Source organism: Balaenoptera acutorostrata, chromosome 3 (genome assembly GCF_949987535.1).
Source record: "Balaenoptera acutorostrata chromosome 3, mBalAcu1.1, whole genome shotgun sequence".
NCBI lineage: Eukaryota > Metazoa > Chordata > Mammalia > Artiodactyla > Balaenopteridae > Balaenoptera > Balaenoptera acutorostrata.
In genome coordinates, this window is record NC_080066.1 from 103,352,355 (window position 1) to 103,373,404 (window position 21,050).

General features: G+C 43.7%; 1 protein-coding gene across 1 annotated transcript in view; it reads left to right on the forward strand.

The window, feature by feature from the left end:
• Positions 1-21,050, forward strand: part of RYR3 (ryanodine receptor 3) — a 572,028-nt gene that overhangs the window by 528,392 nt on the left and 22,586 nt on the right. The window contains exons 77-91 of the mRNA XM_057542134.1: positions 258-314; positions 1,217-1,316; positions 1,472-1,551; positions 3,031-3,107; positions 5,709-5,782; positions 6,038-6,055; positions 6,469-6,549; positions 6,986-7,074; positions 8,064-8,192; positions 11,357-11,461; positions 13,224-13,305; positions 13,960-15,290; positions 17,888-17,946; positions 19,130-19,301; positions 20,379-20,465. Coding sequence (XP_057398117.1) covers positions 258-314; positions 1,217-1,316; positions 1,472-1,551; positions 3,031-3,107; positions 5,709-5,782; positions 6,038-6,055; positions 6,469-6,549; positions 6,986-7,074; positions 8,064-8,192; positions 11,357-11,461; positions 13,224-13,305; positions 13,960-15,290; positions 17,888-17,946; positions 19,130-19,301; positions 20,379-20,465 — 2,541 coding nt within the window. The remainder of the gene's footprint in view (positions 1-257; positions 315-1,216; positions 1,317-1,471; positions 1,552-3,030; positions 3,108-5,708; positions 5,783-6,037; positions 6,056-6,468; positions 6,550-6,985; positions 7,075-8,063; positions 8,193-11,356; positions 11,462-13,223; positions 13,306-13,959; positions 15,291-17,887; positions 17,947-19,129; positions 19,302-20,378; positions 20,466-21,050) is intronic.

Consider the following 21,050-nt stretch of genomic DNA (forward strand, 5'->3'; position numbering starts at 1 on the left):
TCTATTGGAGTATAATTGCTCTACAATGGTGTGTTAGCTTCTGCTGTATAACAAGGTGAATCAGCCATACATATACATACAAGGCTCACCTTTTTGTTTTGTTTTGTTTCGTTAGCATCTTTATTGGAGTATAATTGCTCTACAATGGTGTGTTAGTTTCTGCTGTATAACAAAGTGAATCAGCCGTACGTATACATACAAGGCTCACCTTTAATTTGATTGTCTGTCTCCTCCTCTCCCTGCTGCATGGAATTCAGAGTTGTCAGAGTGGGGAAGACGAAGAAGAGGAGGAAGACAAAGAAAAAACATTTGAAGTAAGTTCTCACTAAGATTGAAGCCAGCAGGAGGGCCTTCAGGGGTGGGTGCTGACATTAGCCACACGGCTCACCCACCACATGTGTCTGGTGGCAAATACATTAGATGTGGTTGCTGTCTGTCTCTTGGCTTAATGAGAGGTAGCAGGCAGCCAGTCAGTCAGCAAACAGCCCCACAGGTTTGCTCTTCTGGGAAATCTCCAACATCTACCCAAGTGTGGTTGTAGCAGGGGCCATAGAAGGGCACATTCAAACATTCAAAAGTGAAAATTCACAGCAGTAGAGACACTGGATGGTTTTTTGCACCGTTATTCTGTAAACGTACTTAATAACAATCCTAATTTTGAGGCAGTGCAGGACCCTGAATCTCTCAAGATAGAATGACATGAGTTTACTTGTACTGTTTTATAGACAAAGTATACAATAGTAAAAGTAAATGAAGACAATTACAGTTCTGGAAAGCCTTGACATTCTAGCATCTCGTATCTGGTAGAGTCTCAGTTAAGTGTGGTCTGAGCATTCTGAATAAGTGGGTGTTTCCTGCACTCCGACAGATAAACTCCAGCTGAGCCCTCAGCAGGTCTTCCTGTATGACTGAACATTGAAAACAAGCACATCTTAATCTGGGGTCACTACCTATAATTATAGTATCACAGGGGAACAGACTGTGTTACCTATCAGTACAAAAAGTAGAAAATGTGGCATCAAAAGGTGAGTAAATTATGGGTGGTCAGTTTTGGAAAGCTGGACAGCATCTAAAAATAAACTTCCAAGGTCTGTTTTGTTCAAAATTATGTTTGTTGCCTTCTTAGGCAAGTAAAGATTCTCTCTCCCGACTCACCTGACCACGGTGAATTCTCTGGGGGTAAACAAATCTTTTCCTGCTTTTTTTTTTTTTCTAGGAGAAAGAAATGGAAAAGCAGAAAACCCTCTATCAGCAAGCTCGACTGCATGAGCGTGGAGCTGCAGAGATGGTCCTTCAGATGATAAGCGCCAGCAAAGGTGACTTCTGAGATTTCTACATGGGCCCCTTAACTACCACAGAGATGTTACACCATGACGTGACGTCATTATTAACGGGTCCTGGTAAAGCCCAGTAGATGTGATTTTTTACCCTCTGTTTCCTTGGTGATTCACCTGAATCTTTACCACGGCAGGTGAGATGAGCCCCATGGTGGTGGAGACTCTGAAGCTGGGGATCGCCATTCTGAATGGGGGCAACGCTGGCGTGCAGCAGGTAATGGGGGCTCGCAGGAGGTGGTGCAGACTTCCTGGGGTATTTCCATTTGACAGCTGTCACACTTCAGGGAAGAGATGTTGACTCTGCTACAGAGGTGGCCACCCAGAATCACCTTTGCTGGTGTTTTGTCCTTAGTGACCAGTTATACCGGAGTAACCGGGAACACAGATAAAACCAGGACTAGGAGTCTTTAGACAAACGTATGCTTAGTAAAGAGGGCTTACCTAGGGTTCAAAAAGAAAAACATTACATTTTTTTCATCATTCGATGATTTTCTACAAAAATATGCTCTAGAGGAAGTTTTCTAAGCCTTAGGTTTTTATTTCGACTCTTTCGCGTATTAACTGCCTTACTGTGAGCAAGGGGCCTGATCAGTTAAGTGAGGTTCATAACAACACACACCTATTGTTTGTTCATTCATTCATTTATTCATTTATTTAACAGCGGTTTAGTGATTGCTGACTATGCACTAGGGCCAGGCTCTCTTCTGTGGGTAGAGGGTGTAGCAGTGAATAATGCAAATAAAAACCCCTGCCATCATGCATTAAATGAGAGAACACACAGAGACATACAAAGTGGAGTGTCTGGCACATGGAATTCATTCAGCAATCTGAATTGGAACTGGCTACAGAAGATAGAAATGCATGGGTGTCTCCTGAGTGCTCCAGGCTCTGGCTAAAAATAAAAGCATCTGTGTGCACAGGAAAATGAAATTTCAAAGACTTTTGGCATTCATAAGGATTATATCCCAGGGCCTTTGAGAATTTCCAAATCCATGACTACCATTATTGCATATAATTTTTCCCAGGCTTTAACTCATCACAAACAAATTTCTCATTAAGAACTACCATTTTCAAAGGCACCCCTCACTTGCTGTTCTCTTCCATCACCACCCTGTCAGTTGACTTTCTTACAGAGCCCTTTAAAAAAAAAAAACAAAACAAAGAAACAAAATTCTTATTATGTCAGACAAAGTTCCTGGCTTGCCAGTAACAGAGAACAGAGGAAACTAAGTCTTACTGTGAGAGAGATACTGAGCTCTCAACTAGGCTCATTAGGTAAGCTCCTTGCTCCGGTGCGTTAAAATCATTGCGTGAGCTGTTCAGATTGTACCTCAGCAACCGTAAACATTACTACATCCCAGTCCTGGCACCTGTTCCCAAACAGCAGAGGCCTCAAACAGTAAATCTATGAATGTCAAAGATCCACTATAGTGTCAATACCAGTGGACCTTTGTAAAATAAAACATCTGCCCTAAGATATTCTGGTTCCATAAGTGGAGGGTAGCGCTCAGGCACAAGGAAGGTTTAAGTCCGCAGGTGGAGTATCTCGCTGCTTACCCGGGGTTACAGACCACCGTCCTGGATGTGACTCGGAGTGCCTACATGGCTGCCATCTGTTCATCACAATCAGGAGGGTCAGTACGTGTGCCCGAGTTGTCATTGTTCTTCCTCTTTAAATGTGTCTCCCTTGCAGAAAATGCTAGATTACCTGAAGGAGAAAAAGGATGCTGGGTTCTTTCAAAGCCTTTCTGGTCTTATGCAGTGTTGCAGGTAAATATGGGAAAACCACCCATAGCATTTTCTCAAAGTTCTTCGCTATTCGGGGAAAGGGGGAGGGGGTGGGGGAGGGCCACAGAATAAACTGGCTTATCATGGAATTATTGAGAAAGGAGTAGCTACTTCCGATAGCTAAGAGGATGGGTATTGTTCCTCCAGCCCTCAGGATTACCTTCAAATAGCATTCAGAGGGGAAAATGTAATCTGCGCGCGCGCGCGCACACACACACACACACACACACACACACACACCCCCACCCCCCACCCCCCACCCCCACCTACCTACCTACCTACCTACCTACCAACACCTGTTTGGTGTTTGAATCGCCCCTACCTCCTTTTTTCTTATGTTGTTTTATTTGGAGCTGAGTGTGAGTTTCTCTTAAACATGTATGCTCATAAAAGTCAAACTAGAAAAGAATGGAAAAGAGGAGGAATCCCTCAGTATGACTCAAGGCTATGTGTTCGTTAGACCCATTAGGCACTTTGTTAATCCTTCACAATTCTTTGAGCCTGAATAGATATTTTGTGGGTACATATTTTGACACATCCATTTTGACAGAGGCACGTCCTGACGTGGGAACATTTTGACATTGTCTGAAAAACAAAGCATTAAACTTTCCATTTATATTACCCAGTTGTGTAAGCCTCCCCTCATGGCTGAACCCTCTGACAGATGAACAATAGGTAACCAAAAGTCGTAAGGTTACCATACTTGCTCATTTCAGAAACAAGCCAGCAATCTTTCTAAGAAAAGTGTCAGCTTATTCTCCGAGATTCATATGTATTTTGAATCGTCTGCAACTCATTCTGAAAGAAGTCAAAGTTATAATTATCTAGCTCGTTTGCCTCCAATTAATAATTCTTAAACTTGGAACGTTAGTCCAATTGAAAATTTGGAGGATGGATGTTCTTTTTTTGGTGGACTTCATAATATTGCTAGTCATACTGGATTGGGCAAATATTGTACCCTGGGGTTGTACAGAGCATATTTGAGCTGCAGTACAATCCCTTGTCCTCAGCTCCATTTTTCCCCCACCAACAGCCAATTCGTTTATTACCTCCCTCAGGAAAAGAAAATGTAATATTGCCAGACCTGACTCACTGAGGGTGAAATAGTACATGTGGACTCAAAGATGGCAAAAATCAAGGCAGTTCAGTCCCATATTGCTCATGATATTCTCAATTAAATTTCTAAGAGTTCTCTTGGTAGACTGTAGAACTTAATATTGCTAAGCTAATTTATAATGATGGCTTAGAGGGACAGGTGACATACCCTTAGAGGCCAACTGAGTTCTCACAGAAGTTTTAAGGTATTTTAATGGTTTTTTGCTGATTATAAAAATAATATGTATTTGTAAAATAGTTAAGCATTGAAGAAATCAGAACATTTGAAATGGGTATTTCGGGATGGAGTAAGGGTCAGAAATGCCCACTGCCCAGATTGTCTCCTGAATCAGCAGTGACGCTTCAAAGCAGCTATGTCCAAATGTCCTGTTTCCGTATTCTCCTCCCAAAATCAAAGGATAATTTTGTATTATCAAACAGACCTTTTTTATAGCAGGGTCTGGGGAAAACCAACATAATGGCGGTAGGAATTTTCACTTTCTCTTTAAAATTCATCTAACTTACAGAACATATGTGACTCCCTAAAAGGGGAAAAGGGGTGCTGGATTTTTCCCCAAAGTCTTTCCAATCCAACAGTCATTTCCTTTGCCCAGTGGTAAAAGGAAGAAGAGGTTTTGCAGAATCTTACTGGACTCAGCCATAAGCTTCTCTAAGGTCTATATTCTTGTGAGACTTTGTGGTCTTATGTTCTATAAAATCTTTCATATTGGCTAAGGAGTTAGACCCTATTAGAGAAATAGAGTGAGCCCCAGTTGGAAATCACATGAGCATTATTCTCATTATAGCTTTGCGGTTGTCCTAGAGGTTCCTGGCTAAGCAGGCTTTGTTGGTGGCTGTGGCTGGGAAGGTTGTAGAAGGTGAGGACAAAAATGAAAGCCAACTTGTCACAGGTTCAGGAACACCTAGGGACACCCTTGCCTCTAGAAAGCGTGATCTTGGCTACTTTTGGCTCCTGAATGATAGAATAAAAGGGTGTGGCCCTTCAAAATCTGAAACTTTGTAGCTCTCTCCATCAGTATTCATCCTAAGCACTAAAAGCCACAATTCCTTGTGATTCTCAGAGAAAGTAGGTACATGTGGAAGGTGAACATGAATTAGTGCAGTTTAAAGTAAACTTTCCCTTAAGAAATCTTAGAAACAGGTTATTCCTTCTCGATTTGGAAAGCCTTTCTAAATCTTCATCCCTAAGAAGGGACTCAAAGTGGACAAACAGTGACAATCTCCATACATGTTTCTGACCCCTGTCCTTGCACATGGCAAGGGCTGTGAGCTCCAGGCATCCTTGGACAACACTGCTTAGCACAAACCCGGGGAATCATGAGACTCTCAACCACACCACAATACGTTGGTGCATTTATGATAATGCAAAAGGACAGGGTATTCTTAGTTGATGGGTTCATTGACGTTAAAAACCCATTTTCCCAGTGTGCGTAGCCCTGAACCTTCTTTTCTTTCGTCTGTTACAAGTGTCCTTGATTTGAATGCATTTGAGAGGCAGAATAAAGCTGCAGGCCTGGGGATGGTCACTGAGGAAGGAACACGTAAGTAACTGAAGAAGGTGAAGGCTGCTCTGTTTCCAGTTAAAATCCTAGTTAACTATTTCTGGTTAGAGCCCCTGTTCACTGCTGCTTAATCTCCAAGGACTTGCTCCATTTCAGCAAGACGTTTCCATCCGTAGTTTTGATAAAGCATATCCAGGCTGATGTGTTCACAGAACCAGTATTAGCTGAAGAGAGTCTGTCTTGATGTCTGTGGTTTTCTTACTCTGTGTTCTTCTGTTTTTCTCTTATGTCTAGTCATTGTTCGTGAGCGTGGTAAGTCCGAGTTTCCGGCCTGAGTTCGTACCGCGTGTGTGAGTCCTAAGGGATCTTATTTAATTGGCTCAGCACAGACACATTTTCGGCTTGGTGGTTGCATGTTGAGTTTAACTCAGCAGTTTGTTGTTTAATTAAAGAAGCGTCTTACATCTTCCAAAGCATGTGTTACGGACTGTGAATCATTACTGCCTAGTTGTTTTCCTTCCAAATGCATCCCAGGGCTAACAATTCTGGCTTTGTTGGGTGTTGCCTCAGTTCCAGTTTTAATTGGGTCTGTCACCATTCATCCACAGTTCCCTTTCCACACTGTTCTGACACAGCTCCTTTAGCATTTTTGCAGTCATGTGTGGTGGAAGGTATTCTATGTTGAAAAGCCAAACAGATGCTTACCAGTATTCTGTGTTTTCAAGGTGAAAAAGTACTCCAGAATGACGAGTTTACACGAGATCTCTTTAGATTCCTACAGTTACTTTGTGAAGGACATAACAGTGGTAAGTGGAACAGATTTGATTTGTCAAGGGACAACAACATTCAGGTACAAAATTTTGATTCATTTCAGGTTGCCACATTTCATACAGCCAGTTGCTAATTTAAGGACAACAGTTAATCCATTCCTTAATAAGAAACCCTATGTAACATGGCCTTTAACTTCATGGCTGATGTTATTTAGTGCCACCCAGGCTAAGCTGCTTCCAGAATCTTCAGATGTTGAAGCTAAACACCCACCCCTTGCTGTCAAGTCCCTTGGGGCTCGTTAAGTCCAGTTTCTGGTGCCGCTGGGATGGGAGGGCTCAGGGCAGCGCTCTGTCCTTCAGGACCTAAGCAGTGTGCCCTTGTAAGGCTTTTCACATGGTGAGTCTCTTCTGAGCTCAGCCGAGAAGCTGAGCTCCGCAGGGACGGACTCTGACCCAACCCTGGTGTTCTCAGATTTCCAGAACTTCCTGCGGACTCAGATGGGCAACACCACCACCGTGAATGTCATCATCAGTACCGTGGACTACCTCCTGCGTCTGCAGGTGGGTGGGCGTTGGGTGGTAGCACACCTCACATGCACTTCTGGAAGCTAAAGACAGTCACACAGCCTCAGGGACGGCCCAGGATACAGTCCAGCCCCAGCAAGGAAGGTCTTGTAATCTTATGTCCACACACTTATGGGGAGTCAAATACCTAAATGTGAGTTTGAAGACTGAAGTTGCGGGAGTGGTTAACTACCAAATCTTCTGTTATAAACTGCTGATTCACTTTAGTTTTGCCTGTGTAAGCTTAGCCACAGTGCTCCAGGCAACCTGTGCATGGGAACAGACTTTCACTAGGAAAAAGAGTTACAGAAAGCGGGAATAAGATGGGTTCACAAGTTCTTAGTGTTGAGACATTACCTGGTTGAATTGTTTGAAGGAAAATCCAAATAATGTCAAGAAAATCTGCACAAACATAAAAAAGGATGCTCTTTCCTCTTTGCTGATTCCTCAGCCTGGTTCTGCCACTCAGCAGTTCGTGACCTGGAGCAGTCTATTTAACCTCCTTGTGTTCCAATTTCCTCATCTATAAAACGAGTAGTCCTGTCTCATTGAAAATGGGTAGTCCTGTCTCATTGGGTGGTGGTAAAGACGGAGGGGTTTAATACGTGTAACGTGCTCAGAACAACGCCCGGCACTTACGGTGTCAGCTATTACGTTGCTGCTGCTATCATGATTATTTGGATGATCAATATTATCTTTAACGTCCAGTTTTCATTGTGAATAAATTGTCCTATAACATGGTCACCCAGGTCCAGCTGAACGCTGCCCTCTCTTCTATCTGTTCTTTCCTGCGGGGGGGGCGGAATATCTGTACTTAAAAGGTGCTCGGGATCAGGTACCTCTGTGCTTCTTCACAGAGTCCCAGGCTCCTGTCATAACAAAGTGGTCACAGAAATGTAGGACGCTCTTGTACTCTTCCTGAACATTGGGTTTAGCTTCACGGACTGAGATGTGAGAAATACTAAACTCTCCTTTTTTGTTCTTAGGAATCAATCAGTGACTTCTACTGGTATTATTCAGGGAAGGACGTCATTGATGAATCTGGAAAGCACAATTTTTCCAAAGCCCTGGCGGTCACCAAGCAGATTTTCAATTCTCTTACGGAATACATCCAGGTATGTGCTATAGAGTGCACGCCTGAAAACAAAGAGAACATTTTTAACATTCCCATATTCTAATTCTCTACAGAATACTTGGCTGCATATGTGGACTGTGCATCCAGCTATAGCACTGACAATATTCCTTACCTGTAAATAGAAACCAGTAGTACCTACACTCTACAAGAAGCTGTAGTTTATGGACCCCACTGTGACCTGTAAATAGCAGTGTCACACTTTATTTGCATCTATCTAGTTAACATTTTGCTTTCCCTCCTAGACTGAAATCTTTTTGTCAACAGAAAATTTCTTATTCGTTTTAAAATTCTTCATTTCTAGCATGTGTGGTACATCAGAGGTGTCCAGTAAGCATGGAGAGTGGAGTGGAGAAGTGATTGATAGAATGAAGGAATAAAGGGACAAGTGGTATTATCTTGAGCCTTGAGATTAAAAACAGAATTCATGAGAGCCTACTAATTTGTCAGAAATTCACTCTATGGAAAAGGTAACTTCAGAAGCACATAAGCTAAGTGCAATGGCGGTCAAATCCACAGGTGAATTTCAGGTTGAACATCTCACAGCAGTCTTTCTCTGTTCGCAACATTCTCTATTCATTGCCTACAGTGGTCTAGCTACTGTGAAGAGGAGTGTAGAGGACGTCCTCAGGCAGAATTTGCTGTGAAATCAGTAGCCATATCATGGTGCTCTGTGGTGTAATATAAGATTTTTGAAGATCTATATGTTGAGCCAACTGGCACACTCAGATCATATTTGCTTACTAAAATAAACACAAGACTAAGACTTGAAAAGAAGGATTTTTAAGGAAGATATTGATCCATGCTTTACTCAAGGATGGTAAGAACATAGGGAGATAAACCTAGGAACAGGTGACTGATCTGAAGTTTCACAGCATGTGAAATACGTATGAAGATCATTGAACTGATCTGACAAGCATCTGATTTGCTCTCTGCAGAGCCCATCCTAATCTCCAGAACTTCCTATGGAGCACTTAACCCAAATGTAAAAGAAAAGCATATTTTGGGTGAACGTGAGTTTCTTTCAACAATCAGTTTTGTTTCAAAAAAGAATCTAGGGGCTTCCCTGGTGGCGCAGTGGTTGAGAATCTGCCTGCCAATGCAGGGGACGCGGGTTCGATCCCTGGTCTGGGAAGATCCCACATGCCACGGAGCAACTGGGCCCGTGAGCCACAACTACTGAGCCTGCGCGTCTGGAGCCTGTGCTCCACAACAAGAGAGGCCGCGACAATGAGAGGCCCGCGCACAGCGATGAAGAGTGGCCCCCGCTCGCCGCAACTAGAGAAAGCCCTCGCATAGAAACGAAGACCCAACACAGCCAAAAATAAATAAATAAATTAAAAAAAAAAAAAGAATCTAGAGACTTCTAGGGGTCAGACACCAAATGTACATGAACAGTGATTTTTAAACAAGCTTACTTGATTTAGGGATGCAGGCAAAATTTCTCCTTCTCACCTCTTCCCTGGGAATTCTGCCAAGCCTTTTCTAGAACTTGATACTAGAACACTAGTATCAGTGTTCCTTTTGAAAGTTTATTGAAGCGTGATTTGGAGAGTGATTGAAGTGTAGAAAAATATAGGAAAAAGCTATAAGGAGGAGTTAAGGATAAGGAACATAGGCAGAATGTGACAGAAAACTCTAAATGTATAAAATGTATATATACAAGACAGCCTCACTGAAGAGGTAGGGACTAAGGTGCTGGCCTAAGAAACTTTGGAAATGAGTACAGTCGAAAGACCAAAGGCAAAAGGAACTATACATAATCACTTTAGTTGATGAAGTTTTTCCCATGTGGATATGTGTTAATAATTCTGAAACCATTATACATATATAATGGAAGTGAACCAGGTTTCTCACTGTTGGAGTGAGAGGTTACAGATGAGCAAGCAGAGGAGATAGAAGATCCCTGTGGGAATGAATGAGAGTCAGAGACATTTGTATGCTAAACTCATGTTCAGCTTAACATAGATACAAATGGTTACATATGGAAATATTTATGGATATGTGTATACACATGGATTAGGACAACACACATATTTCTGCTGCTCTGTCAGCCAGGAGGACCTAAAAAAATGATACCCCAGTAGCAACAAGCACAACTAGAGCCCAGATCTTGGTTTCTAATACCATTCTCCATTGAAAGGAAATAGGGCTCCTTAGAGAAATGGCTGATTCTAGAACTAGGGCTGGAAACATACAGGATGAGCTTGGAGAATCCTATAGTGCAAGAAAATGCTAAAAACAAATGATGGGGGTATGTCAAAGGGATACAGGAGCCAACTGAAAGAGCTCCCAATGGCCAAAACTGGAAAAATTAGAGCTACAAAAGAAAGTAAATAAAGTAGTATTGAATTATAACCCAAAGCATATAATGAATGTGTGGAGTCCATAGTGATGTAAATAAATGATTAAATAAATAAGAAAGACAACTCTCCATTCAGAAGAATTCCAAATAACTTATTTTTAAAAAGAAAAGAAACAGTGGTTCAATAATGATCTTCCCAAATAGGAAAGGTTATTAACATGGAAAATTCAGACTGGTCATCAAGTCATCCGTCTAGGTCTGGCTTTCAGAAAAGATAGAGATGATGTACCTGACGTTTAGGTTAATGATAAGAAAATCCTAAAAATAGTTGAACATTAGGAATATAATTCAGATTTTTTCACTTGAGTAGATAGCCATGTGGTCATCACATTTAATGTGCAGCTTTGCCTGCAAACAATGCGTGTACAAGGGCCTGGTTTTCAAATTGTGCTCCTTGGAACCCTGGAGTTCCTCAGAACCCCTATTAGGCCAAGGTGTGGGCCAGAGTCGGCAGGAGTACCCTTCAGTCCTGTTTCAGCCAGAGCATTTACCTCTTAAATAATGTTCTTTAGCATAAGAACGGAAGCTAAAAGAAAATCTCTGAAAATCACCGCACTGTGACATTCCTAGTGATTTTTACTAGAAATAGGATCTTAGGATTGGGGGGGACACGATGGAGTGGGGAGAAAAGTAATATCCTGGGAAAATATTGAGCTGCAAAATATGTGACTTTTGGAAAGAGCTCTCTACATATATGAGCTGATGTCAAATGCCCTTACTAGGGCAAGTTTCAGAGCAGCTTGTGATGCTCCAGTGAAATAAGAATGTCCTCCTCTCCGTAGGGCCCCTGCATTGGGAACCAGCAGAGCCTCGCGCACAGTAGGCTATGGGATGCAGTGGTCGGCTTCCTCCATGTATTTGCTAACATGCAGATGAAACTCTCTCAGGTACTGTGGCCCGTTCCCCATTCCTGATGTGTCATTGGTGTGAAACGCTAAGTCAGTCCCCACCCCCTGGTCTTCCCATTGTGGATGTGGCTACTTGACGAAATGATTGGAAAAGCCATGCAGATCAGGTGTCATTTTTAAAATGAGGGCTTAAATGGGAGAGAGGAATGAATACCTCCTGCTGGTGGTGGGGGGGTGGGCAGGGGTGTCCCAGACAGGCTTTTGCATGAATGCAGCTTTCTCCCTTGTGTCCCCCCAACCTACCCTTTTCATAATAGCCTCAACACTTGCTTTTTATGGTGCTAATCCCTTTTGCTTCCTTGTCACTGTTTTGCAATTTATGCACATGATCTACCCCCCTGTCTGCTCTGTCAAATGTCTGCATGTCTCTGTAATTCACGTCTCCCTTCTCTGTCACCTTTGCTTCCCCTCTTCCCCATCTCTGCCTTTCCTTCTCATTCCCCATCTCTCTGGCAAGATGAATCGGAATCGCTCAGAGCATTTATTATGAACAAATAAATGTAGTGTCTGTAGTAGTCGATGGCCTCTCTCCATGGCAACGCATGAGGGAGAACTTCAGGATATGTTTCAGGCTGATCAGAGTAACATTGGCAGCATTAATTTAAATAATGTGTATCTAAAATTGTCAAGGCTGTCACACCTGCCTCTCTCTTCTGGAATGTGCTATTTACCCCTTTCATTTTTCCCCTTTTGACTCTGGCCTTATGGGAGGAGAGAGTTCTTGGGAGGGCTGCCAATTTGTCAGCCCAGTGGGGCAGTGCGGTGTAGAGGCTCCAGAGACAGGATCCTGACCCTGCCACCTCCTCACTGGTGTCTTCTGGGAAGTTACTTCCCTTTTCTGGTTTTTGCTTTCATCATCTATAAAATATTGGGAGTTAAAATAGACGACCTTTGAGGGCTCTTCTAGCTCTGACAGTCTACACTTCCGTGATGTTTTGTGGATAGCTATGACACACTCCAAAGGTGCTAGAAAATCCCTCTGAAGTCTGAAGGGCCAAAGAACTGTGTCTTTGTGAGAGAGAGTCTGTAAAAGAAGTGTGGCCCAGAATGCATTTTTTAACCTCACCCTCAGATTCCCCACCTCAGATCTTCCAAGGATTGTTTTCCTTCTGTGACATAGGTATCAAGCCCAGAGCTCACTTGGCAATGCCTTGTCTGCAGTGCTGAAATTAAAACCAAACAGACTGGTATCAAAACCATCCGGAGGAATAGCCTCGATGATATATTAATGACAATTTAAAGGCCACTGGCACCCAGATCACCACCAATTAGAATCAGGAGAACCTAAATTAAGAAAGAAAGGAGAACTCAATTGGTGATTAGAACCTTGATCCTTTAATTGGATTGCAGTAGCATTCCCCAAAAGCTCACTGGTAATTCTTCAGTATGAAGAATGGAGAGAGTATGAAAAATGGCAACCTAAGCTACTAGAGATACCTAACGGCTCTTTGGTGGATTGGGTTGTTCAGCAGTTTTGGACAACAATCGGTATATCTGCCACGTTGCGTTAATAAAAGGAAAACTGTAAAGGAAGTCTTTTGTATGAACCCTGCTGCAGCGAGCCTCCTGATGCTACAAAGAGAGGATGCTAAGACATCCGCATTCACCATGAGAAGGGAGCTCATTCTGGAGATGGATGCAGGCTTCACCTGACCTTCCCAGAGCAGGCTCTCCTTGCTCACTGCCCTGTACTTTGCTGAGGGATCAGATAGCTCAGGGGTATCTCCTGTTTCTGTTCTAGGATTCCAGTCAGATCGAGCTGCTGAAGGAACTCTTGGATCTCCTTCAGGACATGGTGGTGATGCTTCTGTCCCTCCTGGAAGGTTGGGCTGTTTGGTATAACTAGGCAATCACACGACTGTAATTGGTCCAAGCACTAACCATACTAATCACTCAGATTATCCTTCTGGCAGGTCATTGATGCCATATGACTTTGGTTAGAAAGCCAAATTTTCAGAAACAAAAAAATGAGTGAGGGGCACATGGTCTGATGGACAAAGCCTGAAACCAACTCATTTTATCTCAGTAGGAAAGCCAGAATGAACTGGGGAAAACCTCCAAGCTTTGCTCTTCCCTATCCTCTCCCTCTCCCCATTGCTTTTCGATACATCTGGCTGCCAGTGTGTATGCCAGCCATCTAGTTGGGCACCCTCCTAGGTCTAAGGGGATTAGAGGGGCACCACTTATCCCTATGTGTCCCTGATAATCTGATAATGAAACCACTCTCCAGGCCCCAGGCCAGACAAAAGGCACTGGCGTGGCCATCTCCTCCTTCCCTGTGTTTCTTTCCCCCTTGGCTCCTGGTGGTGTAGTCTTTATGGCTTGCTGCTCCCTCCTACCCATTTCCAAATCATCACGGTCAGAAAAGAGCTGACCGATTTGGCATATAAGTCTTCTAAAAAATATCTGCCTGACCAGTTACATGATGACATGGGTTTATTTATGTATCTGTATGTCTTTTTGAACCTGCCTCACAGGGAATGTGGTAAATGGAACTATTGGCAAGCAGATGGTTGACACACTGGTAGAGTCCTCTACCAATGTAGAAATGATCTTGAAATTCTTTGACATGTTCTTGAAACTTAAAGACTTAACCAGCTCAGACACCTTCAAAGAATATGACCCCGATGGGAAAGGGATCATCTCCAAAAAGGAATTCCAGAAGGCCATGGAAGGGCAAAAACAGTACACGCAGTTGGAGATTGACTTTCTCCTTTCGTGCGCAGAAGCGGATGAGAATGACATGTTTAATTACGTTGACTTTGTAGACCGGTTCCACGAGCCGGCCAAGGACATAGGGTTTAACGTGGCGGTGTTATTGACAAACCTCTCCGAACATATGCCAAATGATTCTCGCCTTAAGTGTCTGTTGGACCCAGCGGAAAGCGTCCTCACTTACTTTGAACCGTACCTAGGACGCATTGAGATCATGGGAGAGGCCAAGAAAATTGAGCGCGTTTATTTTGAGATCAGTGAGTCCAGTCGAACTCAGTGGGAGAAGCCCCAGGTGAAGGAGTCTAAGCGGCAGTTCATCTTTGATGTCGTCAACGAAGGCGGAGAGCAAGAGAAGATGGAGCTGTTCGTGAACTTCTGCGAAGACACCATCTTTGAGATGCAGTTAGCGTCACAGATCTCAGAATCGGACTCAGCCGACAGGCCAGAAGAGGAGGAGGAAGAAAATGAAGACTCTTCCTATATGTTAGAAGTTGAGGGTGAAGAGGAGGACGACAAGTCTTTTGAGTGTGCCTCTGCGTTTGCCATGGCCTGTGCCTCAGTGAAGAGAAACGTGGCCAACTTTCTGAAGAGGGCCACCCTGAAGAACCTCAAGAAGCAGTGTAGGAAGGTAAAGAAGATGACTCTGAAGGAGCTGGTGAAGGTGTTCTTCTCTTTCTTCTGGACATTGTTCATGGGGCTCTTCCACTTGCTCTTCGCCATATTGGGAGGAATCTTTCAGATTCTCTGGAGCACAGTGTTTGGAGGGGGCCTCATAGAAGGCGCAAAGAACATCAGAGTCACAAAGATCCTGGGTGACATGCCTGACCCAACCCAATTTGGTATCCATGATGATGCGATGGAGGCTGAGAGGGCAGAAGTGCCCGAGCCAGGTATCGCCACAGAACTCGTGCACTTCGTAAAGGGGGAGAGGGGAGATGCGGAGATTATGTCAGATCTCTTTGGACTCCAGTCAAAGAAAGAAGGTGGCTTAAAGCATGGGCCTGAAGTGGGTTTGGGTGACCTCTCTGAGATTATTGGCAAGGATGAGCCCCCCACGTTAGAGAGTACTGTACGGGAGAAAAGGAAAGCACAGGTAAGCATGATTTGTTTCTATCATCTTTCTTTATCCCCAGAAAAAGACTTGCCACTCTACCTTGCCATCAGTACTGACACCAGTTTCTAGGAGGCAATGTTGTGTTAGACACCAGCTCGTCTGTGGTTACCCTGGTCTGATAATTCCAGCTCTGCCATGTCTGGGGAGCTGAGACTTAGATGGTTGTCTCAATATCTAATTGCTGAATGGTCTTCCAGTTTACATTGTGGAGTTCAAACAGGATGGTCCATGACCCTCAACTTGCTTCCACACCTTTATTAGGTTAGTTCTCAAGGCGCACAGGTTCATTCAGTAACTGAAAGCATAGAAAACCAGGTATAGCATACGAGGAGACCTTTCTGGTGAGATAAACTTCTGCAGTATCCTAAAAGGTCCAGATGTTATTAGCATAGTGCCCAGTGAGTTTTATCATGCTTGGGACGTTTTCATCCTTGTGATGCAGCCACTATCCAGTTTGGACTTGGGGTCAGTCGACTAGATTAAGATAGCAGTAATTCAGGGCCCTTTGGCCATGGAAAGTTCTGGGTATTGCAGCATCCAACTCGCAGCATCATTCTAGCGATAAAGAGAGTACGGAGAGAAATGTAAAGAGATCAGAGCCCAAAGTCAACTTTTATTCATTTTTTTTAAATAAATAAATAAATAAATTTATTTATTTATTTATTTATGGCTGAGTTGGGTCTTTGTTGCTGCTCACGGGCTTCCTCTAGTTGTGGTGAGTGGGGGCTACTCTTCATTGCGGTGCGCAGGCTTCTCATTGCGGTGGCTTCTCTTGTTGAGGAGCACGGCCTCTAGGTGTGCGGGCTTCAGTAGTTGTGGCTCATGGGCTCTGGAGCGCAGGCTCAGTAGTTGTGGCACACAGGTTTAGTTGGTCCGCGGCATGTGGGATCTTCCCGGACCAGGGCTCAAACCCGTGTCCCCTGCATTGGCAGGCAGATTCTTAACCACTGCGCCACTGGGGAAGCCCCTTTATTCATTTTTTACATGAATGTTTATTGAATAGTTAATAGGCACTTGTCACTGTTTTAGGCTCTGGGAATACAGTGGTGAATGAGAAATGCATCGTTCCTATAATTTAGTGGAAAAGATAGACATTGGACAGGTCCGTACAAGCATGAAGAACATTAGGAAGGAAGTCTATCAGGTGCTATGGAAATGTATAGGAGAGATGGCTCACCTGGGTTAGAGAGTCAGGGAGAGAAGTATCAGAATCATAAGCATTCTGACAGTATTAGTTTATTTATTGTTTTGCTCCCTGATGTAACCCAGGGCCTAGAACAGAGTTTGATACATAAAAGGGACTCATTCAAGGCCTGCTACATGCCAGGCTGTGTTCCTAGGATATGAGAATACATTGATTAACAAAAGAGGCAACACTTTTGTTTTAAAGGAGCTTAATTTCTAGTGGAAGAAGACAACAAATAATTATCTTTTTTTTTTTTTTTTTTTTAAAGATTTGGTGAGGGAGTAAGCAGGTATTTCAGTGGAGCAAAGTTAAGATTCTTTTTTTTTTTTTTTTTTTTTTAAATTTATTTCTTTATTTCTTTTTGGGTGTGTTGGGTCTTCGTTTCTGTGCGAGGGCTTTCTCCAGTTGCGGCAAGCGGGGGCCACTCTTCATCGCGGTGCGCGGGCCTCTCACCATCGCGGCCTCTCTTGTTGCGGAGCACAGGCTCCAGACGCGCAGGCTCAGTAATTGTGGCTCACGGGCCCAGTTGCTCCGCGGCATGTGGGATCTTCCCAGACCAGGGCTCGAACCCATGTCCCCTGCATTGGTAGGCAGACTCTCAACCACTGCGCCACCAGGGAAGCCCATAATTATCATTTTTGACATATGCTAAAATAAATGAACAAGGTCGTGTGTTACAGAATGAATGTGGGCCCTACTGTAAGTAGGACACTCAAGGAGCATCTGCAAAGGTATCACCTGAACCAAGTCCTGAAGAACGGCAGGCACATCGAAAGCCAGGGCAGTCATATTCCAGGCAAATGATACGGCATGTGCCAAGGTCCTGGTGCAGGGAAGGATTTGGAATGTCCCAGGAACGGAATGAAGGTCTGAATGTTTGTGCTGGAAATGAGTCAAGTGATGCAAGGTGAAAATGGAGAGAAAGGCCATGATCATGTAGGCCTTATAGGCTTTGGTGTAGGGAGCTTGAATTTTATTCTAAGTGCAATGGTCATCCATCAGAGGGACTGGGGTGATGGAAGAGAATTGAAGATACTGTCTGATGGAAGCAGGTTCTGGATTGGACCTGTGTTCCATCTCTCCCTGACCCCGTGAAGCAGTAGGACCACTGCCACGGGGCTCTGACAATGTCCTAGCAAAAGTTTTTTCTTTGGGTTGAATAATAACAGGGCGGTTATGTTTTCAAGCTTGAAATCTTTGTCTTATCACTCTAGAGCAGCTTAATATATAGCAGGACACCTATGTTCTGTGATGCTGAGAAAAGCAGAAGCATAAAGAGAGAAAGCCATTGGGACTTGTGACCATGGAGAGTAAAATGGCCAGGGATATGGCTCATCACCATGAACTCGTTTATCTGAGGCAAGTTTGACTGATTGTTATTTTTGTCTAGGCAGCAGAGACGAGAGCAGCTCATGAAGCAGAAAGAAAAGTGGAGTCTGAGAAGGCAGAGTAAGTTCTTGGTAGCATGGACTGCTCTAATTGCTGTGCTTGATAGTTCTTGCTGTTAACTACTATTTTGTTGTTATGGTAAATAGAAAGCTTGATTTCTATTAATATAAGAAACAGATATTGTGCAAGCCCTGGACAAAGAAAAGCCATTTCTTTTTTTCCGTTTTTATGGCTGAGTAATATTCCATTGTATATATGTGTGTGTGTGTGTTTGTGTGTGTATCTCTTCTTTATCCATGCAGCTATTGATGGACACTTCAGTTGCTTCCATATCCTGGCTACTATAAATAATGCTGCTGTGAACACTGGGGTGCATGTATCTTTTGGAATTACTGTTTTCGTTTTCTTTGGATATATACCCAGGAGTGAAATTGCTGGATCATATAGTAGATCTATTTTTAGTTTTTTGAGGAATCTCCATACTGTTTTCCATAGTGGCTGCACCAATTTACGTTCCCACCAACAGTGCACAAGGGTTTCCTTTTCTCCAGATCCTGGCCAGGACTTGTTATTTGTTGTCTTTTTGATGATAGCCATTCTGGCAGGTGTGAGGTTTTGTGGTTTTGATTTGCATTTCCCTGATGACTAGTGATGGTGAGCATCTTTTCCTGTGTGGATACATTTCTTTTTACCCCAGCTATACAATAAACACAATCTAATAATTTTGTTCACTTTAGACTCCAAATAGTAGATCAGAGTTTCACCATCTGACCGAGCAAATTATCAAACACTCACACTTAGCAACTTCATATAATGTTGATGATGGTGATATCTAGTAATTACTGAATAACTATTACATACCAGGCCTTTTGCTAAGCTCTTTTATACAATATCTCATTTAATTCCTACGACAAACTTAGAAGAATAGGTACTATTGGTAATGCCCATGAAAGCCTAGAAAATAAAGGACAGCATTTCTGAAGGGGAAAAAGGTTGGTAAGGCAAAGTTCAGAAGAACTTGTATATAACTGATGTACGCCTGTGACTGTGAGTCATCAAAGCAGGCACCGCTCCTCAATACAAAGTTGACATCCAAGCACTATGGGTAATAAAGACCTGAGGTTCCCACCCTCAAGGAATAATACGTCTCCCACCCCTCTCAGCCAAGATTTCTCTTTAGCTTCCCTGCCAGGGCCAGGCCTCCCTCTCCCCTCCATGATGAGTGGGCTTCTCGTTCCTGCAGCATGGAAGATGGGGAGAAAGAGAACACAGCCAAAGAAGAAGAGCAGGCCGAGGCCGGGTGGGCAGACGTGACCAAAAGGAAGAAGCGATGGTGTGGCCAGAAAATTGAGAAGCCCGAAGCCTTCATGGCCAGTTTCTTTAAAGGGCTGGAAATCTATCAGACCAAGTTGCTGGTGAGTGCTCCGGCCCTGGCCCCGCTCGGGTGCAGGCGCTGGCCTGGGCAGACCTCAGAGAAGTGGCCAGTGACTTTGTTTCACATTTGGTTAGTCGTTCTTCCTCGTCTTTCTCATTCCTCTTCCCTCCCTCTTCTCGATTATCTGTCTGTCCCTTCTGTGTTGGAGGGAAAGGAAAAGGGAAAAGGCAAGTGCTCCAGCTCCTCTGCCCCGCCCTTTCTCTAGGAGAGCTGCTCCTTTATGTGTGCTAGGTGGGGACTTGGCCCATCCTGGTCCAAAACTTCAGAAGTAGTGCGATCATTCAGATGCAGAAAGAACATTCCTGTGTTGTGTTCGGTTCTCACACGAGTCCTCAAAAGCTCTGTTACTCCACACACCCTCAGCCCTCAGCCCAGCTTGTGATATCCTTTCTCTGGCAAATTGCCCACTGCAGCACAGTTGCTGAAGGCCAGGACTACACCTCCCAGCACCATTGGGGGGAGCCCCCTCCACGGAGAGGGTGAGAGCTTCCCCAAGCAGCTACCATTCCGGTCCTCAAGTGTCGATTTTTCCAGGGAAGATGGCAGTGGGTATGGGAATGGTTCCCCCTAAAAGGGGAGAGGCAGAAGCGCTGGGTCTGTGACTTACAAAGAGACGGAGACTCTCAGCCTCAGTCTGGCTGCAGCCAGGGTGGGAGCTTCAGGGGTCTTTGGTGGGCCTAGATCACTCATAATTTCCAAACTGACTGCTTACTTGCTGTGTGGAGGGTACACACACATGCGCGTGGACACGCGCACATGTACCTTCACAACAGCATGAGTCCTGTGCTGGCGGCGTGTTTAGGCATTTGTTTCCCTGAGGTTTAAACCAGAGCAGGGTTCCCTTGAGCATCATTCTAAGCAATTTTTTAAAAAACCATCATTTTTGGTTCCCCCCAATAAGTCAAAAGAAGGCCAGGCTAGTCCTCGATGAGTGGTTACCAAAGAGTAGGACTAGTCCTGTGTAAACTTCTAATCAGAGAAGATCATCGGTATGAAAGAGGGAAGGTCCTTCTCCCTGCCAAAGCTCTTCTACTTCTGCCTGTCCTTTTCTTTTCAGCACTACCTGGCCAGGAATTTCTACAACCTGAGGTTCCTTGCTCTGTTTGTAGCCTTCGCTATCAACTTCATCCTGCTCTTTTACAAGGTGATGCTTCATTCAGGGGGTATTTGGTGAATAGATTATATACTTTTTAAAAAGTAATTGAGGTTATGCTCTTAATTCAAGCAAAAACTCTATAATCTAAGGAGATTTCTAAGACACTGGCTTCTAAAAAAAAGGACACTGTCTTTAGCAATGGGGAGAATGGAGAGACTGGTGGTAAGGGAAGCCAGTTAGGGCACCATTTCAATCATTCAGGCTTGTTTGAGTTATTACTTAATTCTTCAGACATTTGTTGGGTGTCTACAATGGGCTAGACCCTATATTAGGAGCTGTAAGGTATTTCAAACTGAATAATAAATACAGTTCTTTCCCTGGGGAATAAGGTAACAAAGAACCATGATAGTTGGCCCATATGTTAGAACTATTATGAAGGAAGAATTAATAGGAGTTGGTTTCTGGATGTGGAAGACAGGGACTCATCAAGACAAATGAAGATTTTGAATGTTGGTAAGTGGGTTTTGTACACTGTAGATGCATAATGAATGTTAGTAGAATGAATTAATGAATGCTGTAGGTCCTGGATTCTTTTTTTGACATAGTCTTTAACTGGCTATTCTGTCTCTTGCC